The sequence below is a fragment of the Podarcis muralis genome, chromosome 14, assembly GCF_964188315.1.
Source record: "Podarcis muralis chromosome 14, rPodMur119.hap1.1, whole genome shotgun sequence".
Lineage (NCBI taxonomy): Eukaryota > Metazoa > Chordata > Lepidosauria > Squamata > Lacertidae > Podarcis > Podarcis muralis.
In genome coordinates, this window is record NC_135668.1 from 44,554,578 (window position 1) to 44,580,394 (window position 25,817).

At 45.1% G+C, this 25,817-nt stretch overlaps 1 protein-coding gene across 1 annotated transcript; it reads right to left on the minus strand.

Annotated features, from left to right (window-relative positions):
- Nucleotides 1-2,149: 2,149 nt before the first annotated feature.
- NPTX2 (neuronal pentraxin 2) lies at nucleotides 2,150-25,687 on the minus strand. Its single transcript, XM_028706553.2, has 5 exons — nucleotides 24,946-25,687; nucleotides 20,339-20,555; nucleotides 11,537-11,781; nucleotides 6,775-6,954; nucleotides 2,150-3,364 (listed from the first exon to the last, which is right to left on the minus strand). Exons 1-5 carry the CDS (start codon nucleotides 25,378-25,380, stop codon nucleotides 3,137-3,139), a joined length of 1,305 nt encoding a protein of 434 aa, XP_028562386.1. The 5' UTR covers nucleotides 25,381-25,687; the 3' UTR covers nucleotides 2,150-3,136.
- Nucleotides 25,688-25,817: the final 130 nt, after the last annotated feature.

Genomic DNA, 25,817 nt, shown 5'->3' on the forward strand with positions numbered 1-25,817 from the left:
AGGCTGGAGTGAAATGGCATGCCGCAAAACGGACTCCTATACATTGTACCACATCACAAACACACACAAGAACAAAACCAAGAAAGGTGTTGCCCGTTTCTCAGCTGTACAGCAACACTTTTTGCAATGTAAATAGTGCATATCTTTTGCTTTTTAAGGGCCTGAATGATGCAATATTAAGACAAAGTTACCATAGCATTTAAAAAGTGCTTTTTTTATTTAAAGGAAGGGCTACCAAAACACAGGGGCTGGGGTCTGAGGAAAGGGGAGGTCAGGATCCTATTAGCAAAGGTTTGGGCTCTCTCTGTGACTGGGTTTACTTAGAGATCCTAACTATTGCCTAAGGACTTTAGAACAACTGCAAATGATATACTCTGAAGGGGAAGTGTGAAAGGAGGTCTGCAACGTGCCTCAAGATTCACAACCCGTCATAGCCATATTTGGATTTACTTCTACGTAACCAGTGATGGTGGAGAAATCCAATTCAGTTTTCATCTGAAGCCAAATCTATTAAATTCGCACTTCCCAAACAATATATCTGAAACCCAGCCGTCCTTTGAAATTTGCAGCTATTTGAATGTTGCAATAGGGTTCTCCAACCAACGTTTACAAAAATGCATATATTAGGGGAAAGTGTGCACAAAAACAAATACATTCAAAATGCATTTTATTAGGAGGAATTGCTTGCAAAAAATGTGCACATTAATCAAAACTGCATGCAAAAATGTGATTATTAGAGAAATTTATTATTATTATGAGAAATTTGCACTAAGATGCTGATGAATTTTCATGAGCATTTAAAAAAACACACAATTTCACGAACTGCTGCAGAATTCTGGTTCTCTCACAGCCTCTCACTTCCGATCTTAAAGTTATCCATATTTTCCACAGCACTTTGCATTTTTTAAAAAAGTCCTCATGAAAATCCGCCATATTCCTCTTAATATACATGTTTGTATGCAACTATGTGCAACAGACATGTTTTTGCAAAGCAATCCCCCCTAATATCATGCATTTAAATATTGTTTTCAGTGATATGAATATTTTTATGCATACTTTACCCTAGCAAATGCATTTTTGTACTTGGCTGGAGAATTTCACTGCAAAATTCAGAGAAGAGTGGCTTTCAAAGGAGGGCTGTGTTTCAATTTGAAGAAGAGTGGATTTCAAAGGACAGCTGCGTTTCAATTTGTAGATCGTTTCTGAAAGTGTGAATTAGCTCCCCTTTAAGTGCAAATGGAATCAAATCTCTTCCCCCATCCCTAGTCGCAAAGGAGGACACCTGGCGTAAAGGTAGGATGAGCTCACAGCTCTGCTTCTTCCATTGGAAAAGAACAGGGAAACCTGTCGACAGGGCAGCTTATGCATCAAAGTCCCAGACCCATTGAACCAGGGCAATAGACACATTTAATTTTACCCCTTCCTTGAGATGATTCAGAAGTGCAGAAACAGAATATCATATTGCCCTTTGTGCTACAGACCATTTCAGACTGCATGCTGCATATGCCACATGTTTGAATACTGCTAGTGTTTAAAAAAACCAACAACAATTTGCATGTGGAAATCTAAAGCGAAAGGAAGATCAACAAAAACCCATAACCCTGATAAGCTGGATTTCTGTTAGCGTAAGCAGAGCCTGCCAGACCAGGCCACTGGCCCATCTAGTCCAGCATCCTCTTCCCACGGTGGCAAACCAGATTACAAGAAGCCTCAAAATGGGACCTGAGTGCAACCTCTCTTTCCCCCCATTTGGGGTCCCCCAACGACCGACATTCGGAGTCATCCTGCATCTATGACAGTAGTGGACAATACAACCATTGTGGCTAGTAGCCATCGATAGCCTTTTTCTCCATGACACAGTTTCATTCTCACATGACAGGATCCTCCAGAAATTTGGGACTCTGCCTACAGCCTGAAGTGGGCACAAGAAAGGAAGAAGAAGAGTTTGGATTTGATATCCCGCTTTATCACTACCCGAAGGAGTCTCAAAGCGGCTGACATTCTCCTTTCCCTTCCTCCCCCACAACAAACACTCTGTGAGGTGAGTGAGGCTGAGAGACTTCAGAGAAGTGTGACTGGCCCAAGGTCACCCAGCAGCAGCATGTGGAGGAGCAGGGAATCAAACCCGGTTCACCAGATTATGAGTCCATTGCTCTTAACCACTACTCCACACTGGAAAGACAGGGCCTTGTTCTATTTCCATAGGGCCATTTAGAGAAACCCAGAGGGCCACAGGAAGTAATTCACCCCTGCTTTAAGGAACCTCCCCTTTCCCATTCTTCACTTCAGCCCCACAAGGGCTCCCAATTCCTCCATTTGGCTGTAAACACAGGGCTGGGCCTTACAGGTTCAGTGGGAAACAGCATGAATCTATTGCGACGACCAAATTGCATGTAAGTCCTTACACTTAACCCCTATGACGTTTGTGCTTTATTTGACACCATGTGCTGTTAGGACGGGACACATTCTGTCACTAAGCAGGGGCAAAGTATTTGCACGGGACATGGGGTTTCTGCCAGAGGGATGGAAGTAAGCTTTGGACGCGGATCCATGGCACTATCTACTGCTCAAGTCTGAGAGCTTGATGGTTTTGGAAATTCGAGCCAGGAACCCATGCAGGTAACAGACAGAATTGGCCACGAACCTCTTCTGCGGGAGCTCCGCTCAGCAGAATCAAAGATGGACAGGTTGAGGGCATAACAGTGTACAGGTGCTTCCCAAACTTCCCCCTCCCCCCATGGACCATCTGAAAATTGCTGAGGGTCCTGGTGAACCACTTAAGGATTTTTCTGCCTGCTCTAGCAATTGCAGTGCACGGAGCTAGATGCTGTGTGATTTTTAATGGTATTATTGCAGACATGTCATGGACCACCTGAATGAAGCTCATGGACCACTGGTGGCCTGCAGACCAGTTTGGGAACCCTTGTCTCGTACACCACCTCCCATTTAATTAAGGGAGGCTGATGCAAGCACTTGTGGAGAACTGTGCCTCTCCTTGGTACCCTGGCAGTGAGTTTACTAAGGGGTAATTAAAATTTACGCTAATGAAAGGAAGCGGATAGGGGCATCAGAGCGTCAGACCTCACGAGAGATTGTCTTAAGAAAAACGGGGCACTTCAATGGGTTATGGTCATGGCTATAAATCGAGCAAACGCTCTTCGCACGTCTCTACGGGCCATTTCGCTGCACCTCCAAACACATCCACGTTGTTGTCAACCCAGGGGATGATGTTGCCCGGCATGTTGGTGGAGCAGTTAGCAATATTCATGATGTCTTCAGGCTTCAAGACTCTGTCCCATATATTGAACTGGCTCATCTCCCCAACGAAAGCTTGAGTTGCATCAAACCTTCCTCCAACAGTGTCCTAAAAGTGAATGAAAACCAAAGCTTGGATTAGTTCAAGACCGTCCTTAAAAGAGATGGCCAAATCAGTATCTTTACGTTTGCTAAAATGATGAGAAAAAGAAACCAGTGCAGCTTACTTCTGCGTAGGCAGAAAGCTACGGGCCTGGTTTTCTCAATTAGGAAGCCGTTCAGTGTCATGTCAAGCCACTGGTGCATCTAGAACAGTATTGACTACTTGACTGGTGGTGGAAGAACTGCAGGAGCCTTTCTCAGACTTTCCTGGAGATGCTAGGAATTGAATCTAGGGCCATCTGCATGCAAATCCTAAATACCAAGAGTGGGGGGGGGGGACTTGTGGCCTTCCACGTATTGTTGGACTCCAACTCCCATCAGCCCCAGCTAGTATGGTCAAGGATGATGGGAGTTGTAGTCCAGCAACATCTTGAGGGACTCTGGTTTCCTATTTCCAGTATCTCCTCCAGTTGATCCTTAGGTCACACATAGAATCACAGAATTGTAGAGTTGGAAGGGACCCTAAGAATGCAACACAGATTTTTGGATGGGGACTGCTCCCCAATAAACATAAATTGTTTATTGCAGATTTTCCTATGTAGAGGTGCCCCTCTATTGAGTTGAATGGGGAGTCCCATAGTGATGCAATGAGCTTCATTAGTACAATGGAATCAGCACCCTTGCAAGGGGTGGCGAGCTCAGGAATGTGCAGGATGGTTTATTCACTGTGTTCAGTTACAACCATGAATCTTTTATTTGTGTGCAACATGTGTGATGTTGCCATTTGCAACATACTGAGACTGATGTACTCATATGTGAGGCCCTCAATAGCTCTGTCAGAAGAGCATGAGACTCTTAATATCAGGGTCATGGGTTCAAGCCCCACATTGGTTAAAATATTGCTTTGTAACCACGACACTTTCCTGGTGGAAAGGTAAAATAAATATGTAATAAAGAAATACAGTATGGCCAACAATATGTCAGAGATGTGTTAGGTTTTTTATGTTATAATACATTAGCAGGAGGAGGGGAAGAGGTGGCCGAGGAGAATTAACCACAGAAACATGGGAAGCTGCCTTATACTGAGCCCATATTGCCTACACTGACTGGCAGCTGCTCCCTGGGATTTCAGACAGGGGTCTCTTCCTGGTGACACTATAGATTTGAACCAGCAACTTTCTGCATACAATGCAGATGCTCTACCCATGAACTATGGATGTTCCCTGTAGAAGATGAAGAAGAGGGCCTTTCCTGTGGTGGCCCTGCATTCCTAGAATACCATCCCCAGGTTTGGTCCTTCCTCATTGGCCTTTAGGCAGGCCCCAAATACCTTGCTGAATGAACCATCATGCAGTGTTTTAATAACTTTTCTCTACTGCCGCTATTTTAAAGCTCGGGAGATGCTTTTGAATTTCAAATTTTAATGTGGTGTTTTATTGATTTGTTGTAAGCTGCCCCAGGGTATGGGCTTCAAAAAGCAGGCCAGAAATAACAAGACGGATCATGTTCCTTCGTGTTCGGAGGAGGCATGCAACTGAGTTGCAGTTGCTGGGCAGCAACGTCACAAAGGGCTACCGCTGTTGTGCACTGCTTATGGGATTCCCAGAAACATTTGCCTGACAAGTGTGGGAAGCAAGATGCTAGGCTATAGAAAGATAACCAGCAGGAAAAGAGGAAGGAGAGTCTCAAGGGCCACAGATCAATGGTACGGCATCTGCCTTAGCATGCAGCAAGTCCCTGTTTCAATCACTGACATCTCTAGGTCAGGCTGGGAATGCGGAGAGCTGCTGCCAGTCCGTGTAGACAATACTGAGCTAGATGGGCCAATGATCTGACACAGTACGGGACAGCTCCCTACGTGTTCTTCCTCCTTTCCTTCCCCACCTACTCTCTGCCTTTCTGCAGATGAAAATCACACCCTTTGGGGATGTTTCTTTCCCCTTCTATACTGGTCTCTCCCATAGTTGGATTTGCAAGATTGTGGGCAGAACCTGTATTTTAAAACACTTTTTGTGCATAGCCCTTAGTTGAACTACTGTGGGGGTTTTTAAGACAGGTGCAGTCTTCTGCAACATGTCATTGAAGCAATAACAGTACATTACTGCCTGGATAGCTCAGTTGGTTAGAGCTTGGTGCTGATAATGGCAAGGTTGCATTGGAAGAAATTTAAAGACTATTTACAGAAATTTGGCAAAATTAAAGAAGTTTAGAAAGAGACTGGCATTAAACAATTTGACTTTTGCATAAGCTGTTTTTAAGATTGTGTGTAATATATTATTATGAAAAAGCAGGTAATGTTAAATTAGAAGGATTTGCAAAAACAACAAATTAAAATAGAAAGCAAAAAGGGAGGCGAGAGGAAGTCAAAGGAACAAGTTAATGAAAGGGCATTTTGGAAAGTATAATTTTATGTGCTGTTTTTCTTTTTTTTCCCTCTCTTTTATGCGTTTGATTGTTTATCTTTCTTTCTTGTTTCGTATTTTTTCTTTTCTGTATCTGTGTAGTGTGTAGTGGTTTTTGTTGTTATTGTAATTGTTATTGTTATTGTTGAGTCTATTGTTAAAACTTCAATAAATATAATTTTTTTAAAAAAAAGATAATGGCAAGGTTGCAGGTTCGATCCCCATATAGGACAGCTGCATATTCCTGCATTGCAGGGGGTTGGACTAGATGATCCTCAGGGTCCCTTCCAGCTCTACAGTTCTATGATTTATACTGGTCACACCATTCTGCTTTATTCGTTATCATGCAATGCTTCTGCATTATTGCCACACAGAAGGGCACTCTTGCACTACAGAGCAACAAATGCAGAACCAAAACACACCTCGGGGCATTTGTGGTATAAAAAGTTACTGGATTCCAACAGGGAGTTGCAGGACACACACTGATGGATGATGAAGCAGTGTGTCTGCCCCAAAGCTTTTATAGGTGCAAACAGTGTTGAAAGTGAGATTGTGTATAACTACCCCAAAACCATCATGGGTTGCACCCAATGATACTTTACTCAGAGTAAACCCATTGAAAACCAATAGGTCTAAATTAGCCATGCCCATTGGTTTCAACTAATCTACACTGAATAAGACTAATATTGGATACAACTCCATGAATGCACAATAAAAAAGGATATCTGCAGGTACCTCTCAGGCCACATTCAAACCATATGAAACCACTTTAAACAGTCATGGCTTCTCCCAAAGAATTCTGGGGGCTGTAGTTTAAGGGCGATGAGAGTTGTTATGAGGCCTTCTATTCCCCTCACAGAGCTAAAACTCTCAAATACCCTTTTTAAGACTGATTGATCGCTGAAATTCTCTGGGAACTATAGCTCTGGGAAAGGAATGGAGATGTCCAATTTCCTGTTGTTTTAATTTCTTGGAAGGAGGAAAAGGGGGAAAATAAGCACCTAGCACAACTCACCTGCTCCTGACCAAGGATCAGAACCCCTCCCGGCTTAATGGGGTGCCAAGGAGCTAAATTATCCCCGGTCCCAAGCTTCTCCCCATCCTGGAAAGCTTCCCACATTCCGTCCCTCGTGGTCCACGTCACACAGATGTGGTGCCATTTTCCATCGCTAATGAAGAGCGGGAGCTGGGCGACCTGTGGAAGATAATAAAGGTTATTGTGGATGCCTGGAGCGTTACGCCCAAAGGGTGCAGGCCTGTCCAGGGGAGGCTGGTCTGTGTGGCTGAAGGCATGTTGCATCACCAACCTCAGCATGTCTTCAGCCAATCCTCGCTTGCCTGCCTTCTCACCTGCACCCAATCCAAGCGGAGGCCCTGCCTGTCAGCTCCCTCCTCTTTAGTCTCAGCATTGCCCCTTGTAGAAGCGAGGAGGAGGAGGAGGATGGGGACAAAGCTAGAATCAATTGGTTCTGCCAGTCACTGATTCTACCCACCATTGGCCTCCTTGCCTTCCTCCCTGGGAGGCCCAATGGGCACCAGCCGCCATTGGCACAGACCACACTGATCCTGAGCCAGTCAGTGGCTGAAGCAAAGAACAGACGGTAAGGTTGGCTAGGGCAGGAACATGGCTTGCAATCTCTGGACTTTCCCATTTTACAGCCAACAGGATTTTGCTGCTGATTAAACTGGAATCTCGGTTCGTATTTTATGGCGAAGCTTGGCAAATCCGTCATGTGTCCAATCAGCGAGGAGAGGCAGATGCTAAGCGGCAGGATCAAGCTGAACTGTAGAATTCAGCAGGGAGGAAGATGGGGACAAAACTAGAATGAGTCACTGACTCTGTCACCTCCTGTTGCTGGCTCCCCTGCCTTCTGCCCTGCTTATCCCAAAGTGTAACAGCATCCATTGGACCTGTTTGCTGAGCGGCAAGAGCCTAGTCCTCAGGAAACCCAAATCCTAAAGGAGAAGAGTTGTGAAGATTGGACACTAACACACTGCAGCGTTCTCAAAGGGGGGGGGGGGGGCGGAAGGAGGTGCATCCTCCCCAACAATCCTGCTGTCAGTTTGCATTTCTTAGTGCAGAAAGTATTGATCCGACACGTAGAGATCTTTCCTGTTCTAATTAATTCAAGAGGGTTCTGCAAGCTTCTCTGTGGGAAATAAACAAGCAGACGGTTCATAATGTTTGCGTTATTCCTTCAGAAAAGCCGAGTACTCTACAGTTGGTTTAAACTGGTTGTTTTATCTCTTTCTGTCAAGGTCATGCTCACTATAAAAGTAAGGCCAGAAGGAGCCTGGGTTTCACTTTCTCTTTCTATCTCTTTTCCTTCTGGTGTGGTGTTCTGTACATAGTACAGTGGTACCTCTGGTTGTGAACGGGATCCGTTCCGGAGGCCCCTTCGCAACATGAAAAGAGCGCAACCCGCAGCGGCACGTCTGCGCACGCGCGGGTTGCGATTTGCTGCTTCTCCACATGCGCGTGACGTCATTTTGCGCTTCTGCACATGCGCAAGCGGCGAAACCCAGAAGTAAGCCTTTCCAGTACTTCTGGGTCGCCGTAGGACATAACCTGAAAGAACGTAACATGAAGCAGACGTAACATGAGGTATGACTGTATGCTTAGTGCTAAGGTTTAGACTTATTGTAAGTAAGTTTAAGTTAAATCTGCTGCAACTGGATTTCTTATGGACAGTGCCAGTCCTGAATATATGGGATTTGTGACCATTATGCTCCTTTGCCTTTAGTAGAAGTAAAGCTCTGCTGGATCCTGCAATGTGTTTTAAGTTTTTACTCTGCTAACTATACATTGGAGTTCTGCTCCGGATCAATACTGATCGGGGTCATCCCATAAAGCTGAGTGTTGGAAGATTCGGGGCAGGGGAAATAAAGTGCTTCTTCACACAGCGCATAGCCCAGCTATGGAATTCTCCACCAAAAGCTGCAGCCAAGGGTCACCAACTAGGAAAGCTTTAAAGGGGAATTAGCCATATTTATAGAGAAGTCTGCCATAGCTACCAGTCAGGATGGCTATGCACTACTTGCAGTATCAGAAGCAGAAAAGCCACAGCTCAGTAGCAGAGCATCGGCAGAAGGTCCCGGGTTCAATCCCTAATGGCATCTCTGGGTAGGGCTGGGGGAATTGCCCCGCCTGAAACCCTGGAGAGCTGCTGCCAGTCTGTGTAGGCAACACTGAGCTAGATAGGCCAATGGTCTGATGAAGTGTAACGCAGATTCCTAGGCCACTGAATGCTGGGGATCATGAGTGGATGGGAGTGCTGTTGTGGTCAATCCTGCTTGTAGGTTCCCCATAGGCATCTACTGGCCGCAGTGGGAACACGATGCTAGACTAGATGAGCTGTTGATCTGATGAAGAAATACAGTGGTACCTCAGGTTAAGAACTTAATTCGTTCTGGAGGTCCATTCTTAACCTGAAACTGTTCTTAACCTGAGGTACCACTTTAGCTAATGGGGCCTCCCGCTGCCGCCGCCACCACGCAATTTCTGTTCCCATCCTGAAGCAAAGTTCTTAACCTGAGGTACTATTTCTGGGTTAGCGGAGTCTGTAACCTGAAGCGTATGTAACCTGAAGTGTCTGTAACCCAAGGTACCACTGTAATCTTCTCAGCTATTTTGTGTTGGAAAGCGAAAAGGCCTGACATACAGTCTGTCACAAAAACTCTTATCCTCGATTCCATAAATACAGCGGTACCTCGGGTTACAGACGCTTCAGGTTACAGACTTCGCTAACCCAGAAATAGTACCTCATGTTAAGAACTTTGCTTCAGGATGAGAACAGGAATGATGGTGGAGGCAGCGTGGTAGGGGTGGCGCAGCGGCAGGAGGCCCCATTAGCTAAAGTGGTACCTCAGGTTAAGAACAGTTTCGGGTTAAGAACGGACCTCCAGAACGAATTAAGTTCTTAACCTGAGGTACCACTGTATTTAGTTGGAGATTCCAACCAAACATCAGGAAGAACTTTCTGGCAGTAAGAGCTGTTTGATAGTGGAACGGACTCCCCTGGGAGGTTGTGGACTCTGCTTCCTCAGAGATTTTTAAGCAGAGGTTGGATGGCCATCGGTCGTGGACGCTTTAGCTGAGATTCTTGCATTGCAGGGGGGTGGACTAGAACAGTGTTTCCCAACCTTGGGTCTCCAGCTGTTTTGGGACTACAACTCCCATCATTCCTAGCTAGCAGGACCAGGGGTCAGGAATGATGTGAATTGTAGTCCCAAAACAGCTGGAGACCCAAGGTTGGGAAACACTGGACTAGAAGACGCTTGGGGTCCCTTCCAACAATTCTATGATTCCTTCTATCTATCTGGAATCATTGCAGCTCCCCCGTGGTAACAGCAATATCCTCTGAACAGGCTTAAATACATTTTCCTTTAGAATTGCCTAGCAGAATTGATTTTTGTACCTGGATGCTGATGAAGCCCTGTGTGCATATATTATGAACTGTGGCAAATTCCGAATGATGCACATGTCTCTTAGCAACCTCTTATAACACTCCCAGGGATTCGATGTTTATGAGACTACCACAATGCATCTGCACAGAACAACAGGCCTTTTCTCCTCCCCTCCCCAGCTACACACAAACACATTTCTCCTTCTGACAGAGCCTTATTTTGACCACATTTGTAATAGGTCAGTTGCTGACTTGATTAATTGTTACGTGACTTACACCCTAATTTTAAAGCGGCCAAGCCAACGAGCCGCACTCTGGTGAAAGGAGCTTCTACCGGCAAAGTAATTCAAGAACTGCAGCTTTACAACCTGATCAATCAACTGGGAGAACTTGCAGCAGTGAAAGTCTAGGAGCCTCATCCTTCCCTCTGCAAGCAAGTAAACGTCATGTGGCCTCCCAAATCTTCACATTACAAAACAATATGCAGAATGAAACACAGCCATCTTTCAAAATTCACTTTTCTTTGCAGTGCAGTTCTGCAGACAAGTTATGGGTACCCAAAGTACATTGGTGAAAATAACGTGCAAAAATGTGCTATATTAGCAGAATTTGCTTTGCATAAATGTGTGCATTAGGCAAAATTGCATACAAATAATGTCCCTATCAGGAGATATTTGCACTAAAATGCTAATGAATTTCCATGAGGATTTTTATTTTTATTTTATGCAAACTGATGTAAAGGTGTGGCAAACTTAAGATTGGGTAAAAAACAAGAAAGCGGTTGGCTCATCTCTACTTGGAACCAAGACCCATTCAGTTCAATGGGACTTGTTAGGGAGCAGGTGTGCACAGAATTGCCGTCCCAGGGGCCATGTACCAAGACACTCCATTTGCCTGTTTATGGTTTTAACAAGAGTGGGGCTCAAATACATTGACCCGCCAGACTGAATGAAGAATTGCTCTACTATTTCAGCAGGGCAGGATTCAACTCTGCTACATCTTACAGTGCAGCAGAGCTTAATCCTTGAACATTTCACTATTGCACAGTGGGAATTCTTTCTTTTTCCTGCCTTGGCTGGTGGAAAGAAATGGGATTCTCAAAAGGAAGAAGAAGAAGAGTTTGGATTTCATATTCCGCTTTATCACTACCCTAAGGAGTCTCAAAGCAGCTTTCTTTCCCTTTCTCCCCCACAACAAACACTCTGTGAGGTGAGTGAGGCTGAGAGACTTCACAGAAGTGTGACTAGCCCAAGGTCACCCAGCAGCTGCATGTGGAAGAACAGGGAATCGAACCCGGTTCACCAGATTACAAGTCCACTGCTCTCAACCACTACACCACACTGGCTCACTGGAAGGCAGGTCTTTCCTCACCTTGTCATTAATGAGCAGCTCAATGGGGTTGTTCCCCCACTCGATCAGCACCACTTCATTAGCTTGCCCAGGGACAGCGTAGGAGAAGGGTGTCCCTATTCCCGGAGAGGCGCTCGACTTCAGCCACAAGCACACAGTGAAGGCATACAGCTCAGGCAACGTCTTCTTGATCTTCCCATACAAGTAGTTGGTGCGGAGAGGGAGGGATACTTTAAATTCATCCGGCGATTTGAAGGCGCTGGTACCTACAGCCATATCCCAAAGGACACAAGGTTACCCACGTAAATTGCAGGGAGGTCACTCAAATAAAGAAGCTGATTCATTGCACAGGTTTTACCTGGTTTATCAATCAATCAATCAATCAATCAATCACATTTGCATAAAAGTAACGCAAGAGCTCTGAAAGCAAACTAAGAAGCGTGCTGTTTTCATCCTTGCACGGAAAGTTTCTTCCCTGAAGTATTAAGTGTCTAAAATTAAAATATAAAATATATCTATTTTATGGATCTTCATGATGTATGTGACAGGAGAAAGCACCTTTTCAGTGGTGCCCCCTGTATTTTAAAGTTTGAATGGGATCATTTTATTGTGTATTTTGATTGTGGATGTTTATAATTTAATGCTTGTGGAATTGCTTTTTGTACTTGTTTTTTTTTTTATAATAATATTTTATTAGAGTTTTCCAAAAAGTTAACATCAACAAAAATCACAAAAAACAAACAACGAACATCGAAAGTCCAAACAGAAAAACAGAAAAATACAAAGGAAAAAATTTAACATAAAAAAAGAACACTCTTTCATATTAATAACTTTCAAAACCTTATTTTCTTTACTTCCACCCACCTTCCCTTCTTGTATTCTATTTTAAAAATTAGTTCAGCAAGATCGTTCATTATTCATTTTAAACCTTTATCCCTCCCTTTATAATCTTATTTATCTTAATCGCTAGAACCCCTTCAAGCTTTTTGTACTTGAACACTGTTTAAGAAGCCTTTTTCTGGCAATAAGATTTATATAAATTAATATCAGGAACAACAACAAGAAGAAGTGCTGGATCTTAAAGGGACAGTGAAAACCCACTTATTCCAATTTGGTTAAGAAGCTGTGCTGAACCTATCAAGCTGTGAGGGCTGTTGCTTATGAAGCCAAAACAGCATCACCCACACACAAGAGGGAGGGATCAGCGGTCTTGGGAGAACCCCAAGATTTGCAGAAGTACAACAAACTTGTAGGTGGGGAAGTCAACCCATACAACGAAAGTATAAGAAATCTTTAGGGAAAGGAAAGCTCTATGGAAGCCCAGTGAGGACTGAGCATGCTCAGTAAGCATGGAATGCTAACTGACTGGGAGATTGGGCAGGAGTAGGAATGGAATGGAGTAAGCTTGAAAAAAGCATGGCTGGGTGACCAATACAGTGGTACCTCAGGTTACCTACGCTTCAGGTTACATACGCTTCAGGTTACAGACTCCGCTAACCCAGAAATAGTACCTCAGGTTAAGAACTTTGCTTCAGGATGAGAACCGAAATCGCACAGTGACGGCGCAGCAGCAGCGGGAGGCCCCATTAGCTAAAGTGGTATCTCAGGTTAAAAACATTTTCAGGTTAAGAACGGACCTCCAGAACGAATTAAGTACATAACCAGAGATACCACTGTACTGTAAAGCAGGGGTCAGCAAACTTGTTCAGCAGGGGTCCGGTTCACTGTCCCTCATAACTTGTGGGGGGCCAGACTATTTTTTTTTGGGGGGGGGAATGAATGAATTCCTATGCCCCACAAATAACCCAGAGATGCATTTTAAATAAAAGGACACTTTCTACTCATGTAAAAACACACTGATTCCCGGACCGTCCACAGGCCAGATTTAGAAGGCGATTGGGCCAGATCCGGGCCCCGGGCCTTAATTTGCCTACCCATGCTGTAAAGTGTAATATTTTGTTGTGAGTTCCACATGTCTATCTGAAAATAGATAGCAGGTATCACAGAATAGCCTTGTTTAGTGGGGCAGAGGCACCATGCTAGCTCCCCAGAAGAGGGGTGGGTGAGTCAGCGGGGAGGTTGATGCAGTGCAAACACAACAGCAGAGCCAATCTAGCACTCCTGCAAGTGCGTTTGCACTGTAGCAACCTCTCCACTGCCTTGCCTCCATCCCTCCTGGGTAAGCAACAGCAACCCACCTGCCAGGAAGGTAACACAATGGCTCAGTCTCACCCAGAGAGCAGCTTCTGGTGGACAGCAGCATTTACTGCAATCTCCTCTGGGGTATGTGGAGATTATTGGGTGTCATGCCACAGGTGCTGAAAAGATATCCCTTGCCCGAGTCCTTGAAGCAAACATCGCAGACTGTAGGCTGTCTGGGTCAGGATTGGAAATATAGGAAGCTGCCTTGTACCAGTTCTGACAATTTTATCCATCTAACTGGGTGTTACATACTCTGACTGGCAGTGTCCCTATGGTCTCAGGCAGCTTGCTCCTTTTAATTAGAAATACTGGGGATTGAACCCAAGACCCTCTGCAGAGTATGTATGTGGTATCTTCGTTTAATTAGACGTTCTGATTCTGTGCTTACCGATGAATAGCTGCCTTCTTTTTAATTAAAAAAAACATCACTATGCGTTTTATTCCTTCCTTCCTCTGTGTGGCATATATATATATATATATATATATATATATATATATATATGAAAGAAATTGGCAAGCACATTCATTTGCAATGAAACAGAACACAAAGCCTTTGATTTCTATGGAGCAGACTTCGTCGTAAATGTGTTTTTTAGACTGAGGATATAGGTAACTTACATCAAGACTGCATGTGGCAATTTCCGGCAGATCTCAACACTACCTGTCCCAGATGGTTTGCTTTTAAAGAAATCTAGCAGGTCAGCTTTTTTAAAATAGCTTTTGACTGCTTTTCAAGACCTGGGGATTTGATTTGCAGCACTTATCCTGCTGCTTTCTCAGACTCATTTTCCCTTTGAGTGTATTTGGTCGCAAGTTCTGCAGCAGTCTGCTTGCCTCTGGAATCTCTTTCTATGAATGCATCACCACCCTATTAAGAGGTTAAAACCCAGCTGGGAACAGCATGTCTCTCTGGGGAGAAGATGAACATTTTCATTCCATGCTGCCTTTCACCTTGGATAAAAGGTTCTGTTAATTTTTTATCAACGTGTCCATCTTTCAGCCTGATTCCAAACATGTTTACTCAGGTTCAATGCTGGTCCTGCACCCATATAAAGGGTCAGTGTGATTTAGAGGTTTAAGAAGGCATGGGAAATCAATGACTCTCCAGATGGTGCTGGACTCCGGTTCCCATGAGTCCCGATCACCATGGCCAAATGGTCATAGATGATGGGAGCTGCAGTTACACAGGAGGACCTCCTGTGTACAGAAATAGAGAGCCTGCAGAACTCCAGATGTGGCTGGACTCCAGTTCCCATCAGCCTCAGCCACCATGACCAATGGTCCAGCTACCATCTTCCAGGCTAGCCTACCTAACAAGATTGTTGTGAGGATAAATGGGGCAAGTGGGAAAGAACCATGTATAATGACTTAAGCTTTGCAGAGCAAAGGTGGAGTATTTAAATATAATGCAATGTAAATATTAACCATTGCAATTATATGCAATGTATAATTATCATTTATTGAATTTATCAGTTGCTCATACAAAAAAAAGGCTAAAAGCTATTTGACAAAACACAGCACCTAAAAATCTTTTAAAACCAGAAAAAAATTAAAACAATGAGCACTACAAAATACATTTTATAAGGACATTTTAATAAGTATACTAAAATATGACCACTACGATAGGACACAACTTAATTACCAAAGGCCTAAGCAAAGTAAGTCTTGGTGCCTAAAGATGGACAATGATGGTACCAGGTACATCTTCCGGATGAAAGCATTCCAGAAATGGGATGGAGCACCACTTAAAAAGCCATTTTTTGTGTGGCCACCCTCTGTCCCTCCCTCGGGGGGCACATGGAAAAGGGGCTCTGCTGAAGGCTACAGAGTCTGGGCTGATTCATATGGGGGCAAAAGGTTCCCTTCACTTGTTTTATACCAGGCACCCCCAAACTTGGCCCTCCAGATGTTTTGGGACTACAACTCCCATCATCCCTGACCGCTAGTCCTGTTAGCTAGGGATGATGGGAGTTGTAGTCCTAAAACATCTGGAGGGCCAAGTTTGGGGGTGCCTGCTTTATACAACCTGGGGACACAATCCAAATCCCTGGCCTACCTTAGATATTGTCCTGTTTGCTCTTACAATGGAACCTTGCACACACTGTATTGGAATCCAAGCCAACACACATTTGGTTTCCAAGTGATCACCCATCAGATCAGACCTGCTTAGCTTCAGCAAGGTTGTGGGACTGACAGGTCATCAGACCATACCTTGGGACCAAATATAAGACAGAACCAGGCTGAACCACATTAGTCTGTTGCCGCCACATCTAATTTTAGTCTCAGGAGTTGAGTCTTTTTTCATTCCACAGACACTTATTTCCAACAGTGTGTTTTTGGGACTTCACGCTGAGAAGATGTCTCCCATTCCCCAAGACCATAAGAGGAGCTGAGCTGAGTCTCACAAAAGGCCCATCCATCTATTCCAGCATTCTATTCCCTCAGTGGCCAACCAAATTTGTTTGATTTACATTTCTTCCAGTGAATTAAAACAAATACAATCAGTGTTTTAAAACACACAACAAGTGTCAATATTTCTTTTAAAAAAACACTAGTAAGTAACCATACAGTGCTACCTTGGTTTGCGAACAGCCTAGTTTACAACCATTTTGGATTATGATCAAATCAAACCCAGAAGTGTGCGTCCTGGTTTGCGATATTTTTTTTTTTTTTTGGATTACGGCCCATTTTTTAAGATTACGAACAATTTTTTTGGTTTACGAACAAATTTTTTGGGATTACGACCCATTTTTTCGGAGGCCCCATTGGCGAAAGCGCACCTTGAGTTACGACCTGTTTTGGTTTACGAACGGACCTCCAGAACGGATTATGGTCGTAAACCAAGGTACCACCGTATTAAAAAAGAGCACTGCAAACCCTTAAAAACATTGAAAACACACACACTCAAAGTAGAATATCCAGCCATAGAAGACCCTGCCAAAACAGTCAGCTAATGGCCAAAGACCTGTCTGAACAAACAAATCTTTTGTCTACCAGTGAAAGGGAAGCACAGAGGGGGCCAGCCTAGCCTCTTGTGGAAGGGAGTTCCACAATCTGGGAGCAGCCACCAAGACGGCTCTGTCTCATGTCCTCGCGAAACATGCCTGCGAAGGTGGTGGGACCAAGAGAATGGCCTTTAGGGAAGCATCGAATTGCATTTGGGAAGGTTGCAAAGCAGAACAGGAGCCCAGCAGCGTTCTCTCTTCCTATCACTAGACTTCCTATATCTCCAAAACATCCCTGTAACTAGCGCATCATGGCAAAAACAACTAAGCGACCCAAAATGAAGATTCTCCTGCTTTTGCTCAACAACAATAACGAACAACAAAAAAGAGAAACTAGAGGTGCTTATGTGGTCTAGAGATTTATTTTAGGGAACGTTTGCACCCTTTCCCCATAAGAGTAATGGCATGCCCAGATATGTGCAACCTGGCTCCTGCAAAGGCTGGCGCTTAACCTTCACAAAATGCATCCCTTGGCACAATTCGGAGGTGCAATCATTAATTTGCCTGAACAAGCCTTGATCCAGACTTGCTTAACGCTATAAATATCATTTAAAGAGAATCTATATTTAAGCAATTCACACACTCTTGCTCTGTAAAAGCAGGGGGGAAAGGAAAGGAAAAATGATTATGCAGACAGTTTCGTGTTATTCCTCCCTTGCCATGTGTGCTTGAAATTTAAATACACAAACTCTAGCCAAGCGTGCTGTTTCCCAGTAATTAAATCTAAGGATCTGATTAAATGATTAGGATTAAGAGTGTCCCCCAGTGGCTCCAGGAGTAATCCACAGTAAAGGTTGCGCATTTGAGACAGGACATGCTTGCCCCAAGGTCTGTGGAGTGAACAGAAGTGACATTCAGCAATTAATTAAAAGCAAAAAAGAAAAGGGAAGTTTGTCTCATTTCACAGCTTGCTCAAAGGCAAAGAAGACGTCTTTACAGGTAGGGTAAGTACCTCTCTCTTCCTCTGTCTACCAATTAAACTAACTGATAGGAGGTTCAGGACAAACAAAATGCAGTACTCCTTCACACAACACTTAAAGTTAGACTGCAATGCTGCAAACAATAAGCCCTGCTGAATCCAATGGGACTTGCTTCTGTGCATTACATGGACAGACTTGTGCTATAGCTTATGGAACTCATTGCTACAGGATGGTGGTGATGGCCACCTGCTGATATGGCTCTGAAAGGGAATTAGACAAATTCATGGAGGAGGAGAGGTCTACCAGTGGCTATTAGTCATGATATTTATATGCATTCTCCAGGTTCAGAGACTGTAAAGCACTGAATACCACCTGCTGGGGAGCCAAAATGGCAGAGGGCTATTGTCCTCATGCCCTGATTTTGGGTTTCCTTGGAGGTATCTGGTTGGCCACTATGGGAAACAGACTGTTAAACAGTAGGCGCTGATCCACTACGGTGAATGGGACAATGCCCAGTCTACCTCAGCCTGACCTCAGCACCAGCCACCACCATTACACCCAGCAGTTCTCAAACTTGAGTCCCCAGCTGTTGTTGGACTACAACTCCCATAAAGGGAGGGCCAGGGATGGTGGGAGCTGTAGTCCAACAACAGCTGGGCATCCAAGTTTGAGAAATGCTGGACTAGATGGATCCACAAGGCCTCTTCTTGCTTTGCAAATGAAAAGTGTGCTGGGGGACCGCAGGAATTCCATTGCCAGAAATGGATCGTGCAGGATTGATGCCACTTCTTCCTTGCTCGACATCATCCCTTTGAGATCGTGAGAATGGATTCCATGCAGTGATGGAGACATGGCAGTAGCCTCCAAATAGCTACAGGACCGCCATGCAAAGATGGAACAGGCTTCTTATCTGTTGCTCTGGAGAGCAGGGCTAGAAGCAAGTGGTAGTTGTCAATTGGAGGGAAGGAAGCAGGTTTAAGCCGAAAATCAGGAGATGCTTCCTAACAGCCAGAGCTTTTTGACAGCAGGAGGTGGTGGGCTCCCCTTCACTGGGTATGTTTTAAGGAGGGGCTGTACAACCATCCGTCAGGAATACATCAGCTGCATCCTGCATTGCAGATTCTGCACTGAACAAGAGGGGGTGCTACATAAACATAGGAATATAGTGGTACCTCGGGTTAAGTACTTAATTCGTTCCGGAGGTCCGTTCTTAACCTAAAACTGTTCTTAACCTGAAGCACCACTTTAGCTAATGGGGCCTCCCACTGCTGCCGCACCGCAGGAGCACGATTTCTGTTCTCATCCTGAAGTAAAGTTCTTAACCCGAGGTACTATTTCTGGGTTAGCGGAGTCTGTAACCTGAAGCGTATGTAACCTGAAGCGTATGTAACCCGAGGTACCAGTGTATAAGAAAAGCCCTATCTGATCAGGCCATTGGCCAACTAACCCAGCATCCTGTTCTAACCAGTGCTGGATTTATGTATAAGCTAAACAAGCTATAACTTAGGGCCCCACTCGCTTGGGGCCCCCCAAAAGAATTAAAAGGGGGGGGGGAACTGGATGTACATTTCCAAAATATAAGACAAAAAACAAATAAAACAAAACCTACCTACAGCAACAGTGTTTTGTGTTGTGTAGGCTCCTATGATGCAAGTAATGGGCCCCGCCTGCTAGCCTGCTCCCTAAAATATCACTGGTTTGCTCATTTCTATATATAGGGTGCCTACATTCTGCATAGATTGGTTGCATGGCAACATGTGCAAATGGCTTTAGATGCCTATTAGGTCCATAAATTACCATACAGCATATATTCAACACGAAAAACAGAGACAATTTGTTGTTGGCAAAGGACAGCTGGACATATAAAGGGCCCCATTACCTTCAGTAGCTTAGGGCCTCATCAAACCTAAATCTGGCCCTGGTTCTAACAGTGGCCAACTACAGTGGAGGTACTGCACATCCTGTTACGAAAAAGGAGCAATGCAGCAGCGAGCTCCAGCTGGCTGGAAAGCCAAACAGGATGTTGATGCTTGGGACTGTACCGTGGGAACAAAGGGACAGTCTATTCACTGTACTGAGCACCGGATGTTAGCTCAGAGTGTCATCTGACCTGTACTGGAAGTACAGGGGTGGAGTTTATCTCTCTGCTGTTGGTGTTAACAGAGTGCAGACACGTTTCTCTGTACTGCTGGAAAAGACAGAAATAAAGGCATGTAAATACATTTCTGTCTGTCTCTTTCCCCTCCCTGGGGATGGCAGGGAGGAGGGGAAGAGTGGTGTGTTCTTCTCACGTTAGAGGAGGGTCGCCGATAGAGACCTTCGCCTGTATCTTGCCGGGAGTCGCAGACGGGGAGGTCAACAAGGAATCAAAGCCGGGTGCCTGGAGAGTGGCCAATTCCTCTGACAAGGCTTAAGATTCTGACACATCCATCGTCCAAATGTGTGTATAAGTCTGCACTCAGTATGCCCTTATTCTGTTATTTATTTATTCAGCTTAGATTCAGACCAATGCAGTAACGCCTGTCCCCATCCACTACCAGCAATACAAGTTGCTCCAGGCATCACTGCACCCTAAATCAATACACAGGGCTGGAGTGTTGCAGGACATCTGAGCTCCTGCTGAGTCAACAAGTCAAACAAAAATAAACCCACGCCGGAATATACAAAGGAGGGTGTAAATTAGGCATCATTATTACCTCTTTCTAGTTCAGAAACCCTTTCAAGAAGTGCGTTCAGTGCTGCCTCTGTCCTTTGCCGGTGGGTGGAAGTCTCATTATGAAGCAGGGATTTCTCATTCTCCAGGTCTGCCACTTTGCTTAAAAGCTGGCGCTCTAAATCTCCCAGCCTCCTCTGAAGCATCTCTCGGAGATCGTGAGGCAGGGCTGTATAGGACACGTTCGCTCGGAGCTGATGCTATAAAGGAGAGGGGACAAGGGGGAAACAAAACAAAACGCCACAATTCTCATTCATTAAACTTAACGAGACACTAATACTATATTATCTTCTCAGATGCCCCAGGGCAGCCGGAAGTCAAGCATATGCAGCAAAAATTGAGCTTCTGAGTTCATATATCTCACTGTATGGGAAACCATGTGTGCAGATGGGAAACGTGTGTACATTTCTCCTCTGTGATCTAACAGCCGGGGATGTATATGCAGAACCCGGTAAACCACCCTCTCTTTAAAAAGCTGGATTTCCACAGATCAGCCTTTCAGGGCAGGAAGGAAGAGAGCAGCAGTCTTCAATTCATCTAATAGCTGATTAACAGTATCCCAAGAGAGTCATTCCCATTAATTTCAAGGGGTCTACTATGAGTAGGAATAGCATTGGATACAACACTGTTAATATTCAAATAAGCATGATTAGGAACACAGCCTTATTTTAAATTCCAATTTATAATTCAGTAATAGTTCATGTTTGAAAAATACATCTCCTTTTAAAAAAAACTAGCCGTGAGGGTGGGGAGATGAGCTATGTCATAAATAAAACAGGCATTGCAAAACAATGAATTAAAGCAGTCCACACTAGCATCCCCAACAGCCAGACCTTACAGATCTCATTCTAACAACTGTAGAGGGTTGCTGGAATAAACAAAGTTTTAGCCTTCTTTTAGGAAAGCAGAAATGGAGGGTCTTGGCAAGTCAACGATACCCTGCAAAGATGGAGCAATGCTAGAAATGACCTGGCTTCATGCTCTACAAGAGCAATTCAGCAATCAATACGGAGATCAGCTGTGGGAAAAGGACTTCTGGAAGTATAGAGGTCTCCATGCTGGCTGCAGCTGCTGGAAGCTGGAAACATCTGGAGGCAGTGTTAAAAAACTCAGATATATAAGCTAGGAGCCAATTGGCTCCTTAAACCTGGGTTACAGTCACTAAAACAGAATGCCTAGTTGCCATTTTGGAGCCAGATGGCTCGAAAGTCATATTTTTCAAAACAACTTTTTGGTTCCTAAAATTCATTCCGATTTTGCAGATAAAATATAATGGATTGACTTCTACAGGCTGTGTTGCTAGTGTGTGCCAACAGGCGAGATCCAATGATCCCCAGGCATGCAGCTCCAGAGAGTAGAGACATCAGGTGTTGTCCTGGTGCCCCAATAATCTTCACATGGTCGCAAGTGGCCAATAGCCAGGTACAAAATGCGCCCAGCACCTGGCTAATTTCGAATGCTATCTGGAGGGTATCCTATTGGCTACCACTGGGTCAAACCAACACTTTCAGTTATGACCAGAAGTCAACTTTTTTTACTTACAAATGGACGGTTGATAACTCTTAAGCCGCTCCATTCTACAGAAAGTGATGTCACTTCTATGCAGGTATGTTTGGGGGGGGGAATGTGTGACTTTGGTGGCATGCAATAGCTCCTACAGGGGCATTAGCTGCCAGATTTAACATTTCTTTGCATGAACAAATGTTAAATGCTTATGGCACATGCGACAGAGATCTCACGCCAATCTAGACATGTGATTTTGGGGAATGCAGATAAATTTGTGTAAATCGTCACTGAATGGCTAACTCTTTGAATCCTTTTACTGGAGCGTTCATGAGGGTGCCTTTGAACTGTGCAATAAAAGCATTGCTGCTAGTCATTTTATTTACATTTTTATAGGCCTGATGTTACTGAGTTCATCCACCCTTATGTTTATTCAATGTCATAGTCAAGAAGAAGAATGAAATGAAATGAAACAGGGGGATACCTGTGACCTCTGGGCCACAGATTGCCTCACTGTGTCCCACAGGTAATCAAAGCATCTAGCATTTCCAAAGGTGCTGCACCTTACTGATAATGTTCCTTTCCAAAGAGGAAGGGGGAAAACTTGTCCTTAACAGCTGTATCCTTGATATTTGATTACTATGAGACTTCCTCATTATACATTGACAGCACTTCAAGCAAATGTAAGAGCTGCTTCAAACACCGAATTCTGCATTGATTACAAAAAGCTTTCAACCATGTCCTTCAAAATGACAGCTGGATTGGGAGAGGAGATATACCCTGCATTAATATTTAAGCATCAGTGACCACTGGGCTGAAAAATAATATCTAAAATAATATATCTAATAATAAAAATAATAATATCTAAAGTACTGTCTCATTCATTCCAATTGTCTTTGTAGCAGGTTTTATAGTTAAACTGTTGAGAAGATGGACCGGCACTTAACACTTAAAACAAAATAAAAACCTTCATGTTCTTACATGGCACCATATGCCAAGGACACATTATCTAGGATGTCAACGTTACACTGCAACCTCTTAAGCAACTATGTTCTTAGCCAAGGCTGAGATTAAGAAAAAGAAATGAAAAGCACCAGGGCAGAGAAATAAAACCCACAAATCTCCTCTCAATCCATTTTATTGGTAAACACACATAGAACATCTATACCTTCTTGTGCTTCCATTGGGGGAAATAGCACCTCATAAACACCAGTTCTGTAGTTTGTACTTGTTGCAATCAATTTTCACAAAATCTGCACCAGGGCTCAGAACAAGCATTGCCTTGCCAGGAGCTGGTGAATATTTTATTTCTTTGGATTTCTAATAAATTGACCAATTCCGGATCTCACTTCCCCTTCATATTCTCCCTCTTATGCCTGGATTAAAGTATAGCTTCTCTGCTTAATGTGATAATAAAGTTCCCCTTTTATAAAAGAGAAGTTCAAGAAAGTGATTTACATAAAACCTGAGCAGCCTTTCTTTTTAAAAAGAATCCCATTAAAGATGAGACGATGACTAAGAGTTTCTGGGAAATGAAGCCTGTTTATTGCAGTGTCCCAGAAGGTTGAAACTTCACTAATTGCTCCCCTGATAATCTACGACGTATATATTTAGCGGGTGACAACAATCCCCTAAGGAGAGACGCACCTTCAGCTGCCTAGAAGATGAAACTATAGGTTACAAATCTTGAATGGCTAAGAAAATGGCAAAAAAGAAGACAGGCGGGCACAAATATGGAGTTCTTCCCCCAAAAATGACCTGGTATTTGAACTTGGAACAGCACCATACTATAGAATGGACCAGATGCATAGACTAGGAATGAAGATGTTTCACACAATTCTTTAGATATGGACAGCAATAAACTATTTTTAAGAAAATGAAGGTTGCAAAGCTGCTATAATGGGATCTGGGCACTTCTTGATGGGGGATAATATCAAATCCTGTTCCTCGACACTACAACTACTCAGAAGAATGTGTAGGTTATTTATGCAGCAGTATAAGAATAGCACTGCTGGATCAAGCTCAACATTTTGCACTGGCCAACCAGCCATCTCTGGCAAGCCTGCAAACAGGGCAAAAGGGCTGCTGCCATGCTCAGCTGTTGCCTCCTTCAGCAACTGGTATTCAGAGGTACAGTCCCCCTACACATGGAGGCTCCATTTAGCCATCATGCTAGTATAGTATAGTGGATAGAGTCTGGGGTATAGATTGAGGAGATTTGGGTTCAAATCTCAGCCCCAAGGCTTTGTGGATGACCTTGGGGTAAGTTAATGTATTTTAGCCTGTGACTGTCACAGAGGGATAAAGAAAGCGGGAGGCATGAAGAAGAGCAGTAGCAAAGTGAAAGAGCATCTGTTTTGCATGCACAATTTCCAGCTTCTCCAGACAGGTCTGAGAGAGACTCCCTCCTTGTGAAACCCTGGAAAGCCACTGCCAGTCAGTGCAGGCAGACTGAACTAGCTAGATTAATGGTCTACCTCAGTATAGGGCAGCTTCCCGTGTTCCTATATACATATCGCCTTCAACACTGTGGAAGAAGGGTTAGAGCTGAACTCAGTGATACTTACAATGCAATGCCTACTTTAAAAAAGTAAATTCCAGTGTGCCCTGAAGTGCTTGCTCCCTAGTAAGGCTAACTTTTAGAATTGCAGCATAAGTCTAGCTTGCCTCCTTTCCACACCAGTAGCCAATTTTCAGCATCCTGGACAACAAAAGGTTGTTTTATCCCTATTAGGACTCCCTAAGAGTCAAGTTTCAAAGGCAAAGTGACTTTCTCACCTTCAAACCAAACACAAGCTACCTGGCATCAGTCACCCACAAGGATGCTGCTCTCTTTTCCAAAAAGAGATGGAAGCACCACAAACAGCTCCCACCCCGCACCTAGCTACCACCTGTCAATCACCCCCAACGGGGTGCGCTCTTTTCCCAGGACCAGAGGCCAGATTGCAGCACCACAGACAGCTCCCGCTCGGCACAGAGCCCTCCCCGCTATCCATTGCCCCCAACTGGCTGCCGTCCCTGCTTGGCGAAGTCGGCGGCTAACTTTCAGCACCGCGGACAGCTCCGCCCGCGTTCCCCCGTCCTCACCTCCAGATTCTCCAGGCGATCCTTGAGCGTCTGCATGGTGCGGCTGAGCTGGTCGATGATCTTGGCGGGGTCGCGAGGCAAGTCGCCCATGGTGTCCTTGCCTTTGCCGAACTCCTTCCTCCACGTGCCCGCTTTGCCGTCGGGGGTCTCGCAGCGGCCGAGCTTGGCGGTCAGCTCGCGGATGGCCTCCCTCTGGTTCCCGATGGTCTCCTTCTGCTGCAGGATCGTCTCCCGCAGCTGCAGCACGGTGGCCTTCAGCTCCTCCTCGGGGGGCAGCCCGCCCCCTTGCATGGGGATGGGGGGCAGCGGGCAGCCCGGGTTGGCAGGGTCCAGAGGCAGCGAGGTGCACACGAAGCGGCTCCCCGGAGGGCTCTCCTGGGCGCCCGCTGCCCCCCACGCGGAGAAAGCCAGCCCCGCTAAGACAGGCAGCAGCATGCCGGCCGGTGGGGTGGGGTGGGTGGGGGGCGCTAACTTACTGCGGGAGGGACCGGCTCAGCATGGGGGAAGAGGCTGCCAGACCCGGGAAAGCCCCTGGGGTGGTGGTTTCCAAACGGCTTGCCGTCGGGAAGCGCCCAGCGAGCGTCTCTCCGCGCGGGGAAGCACTTTTCTTCGCAGGGGAAGAAAGTGCGGAGCGGGGAAAAGCTTGCAACGCCCAGCAGCAACTCGTTGCAAGAGACAGCAAAACTAGGATTGCGCCGGCGAAGCGGCTGGCGCGCTCTTAAAAGGCTGCGCCGGGTAAGCTGCGAGGAGGGAGGGGGCGTGGGAGAGCCGGGCAAAGGGAGCGCGCGCCGTGGCGGCCTCTCGCTCTGATTGGTCGGTCGGTTCGGAAGCCCGCGTGACGCCTTCTCAGCTCTTGGCCGGCGGGGCGGGTC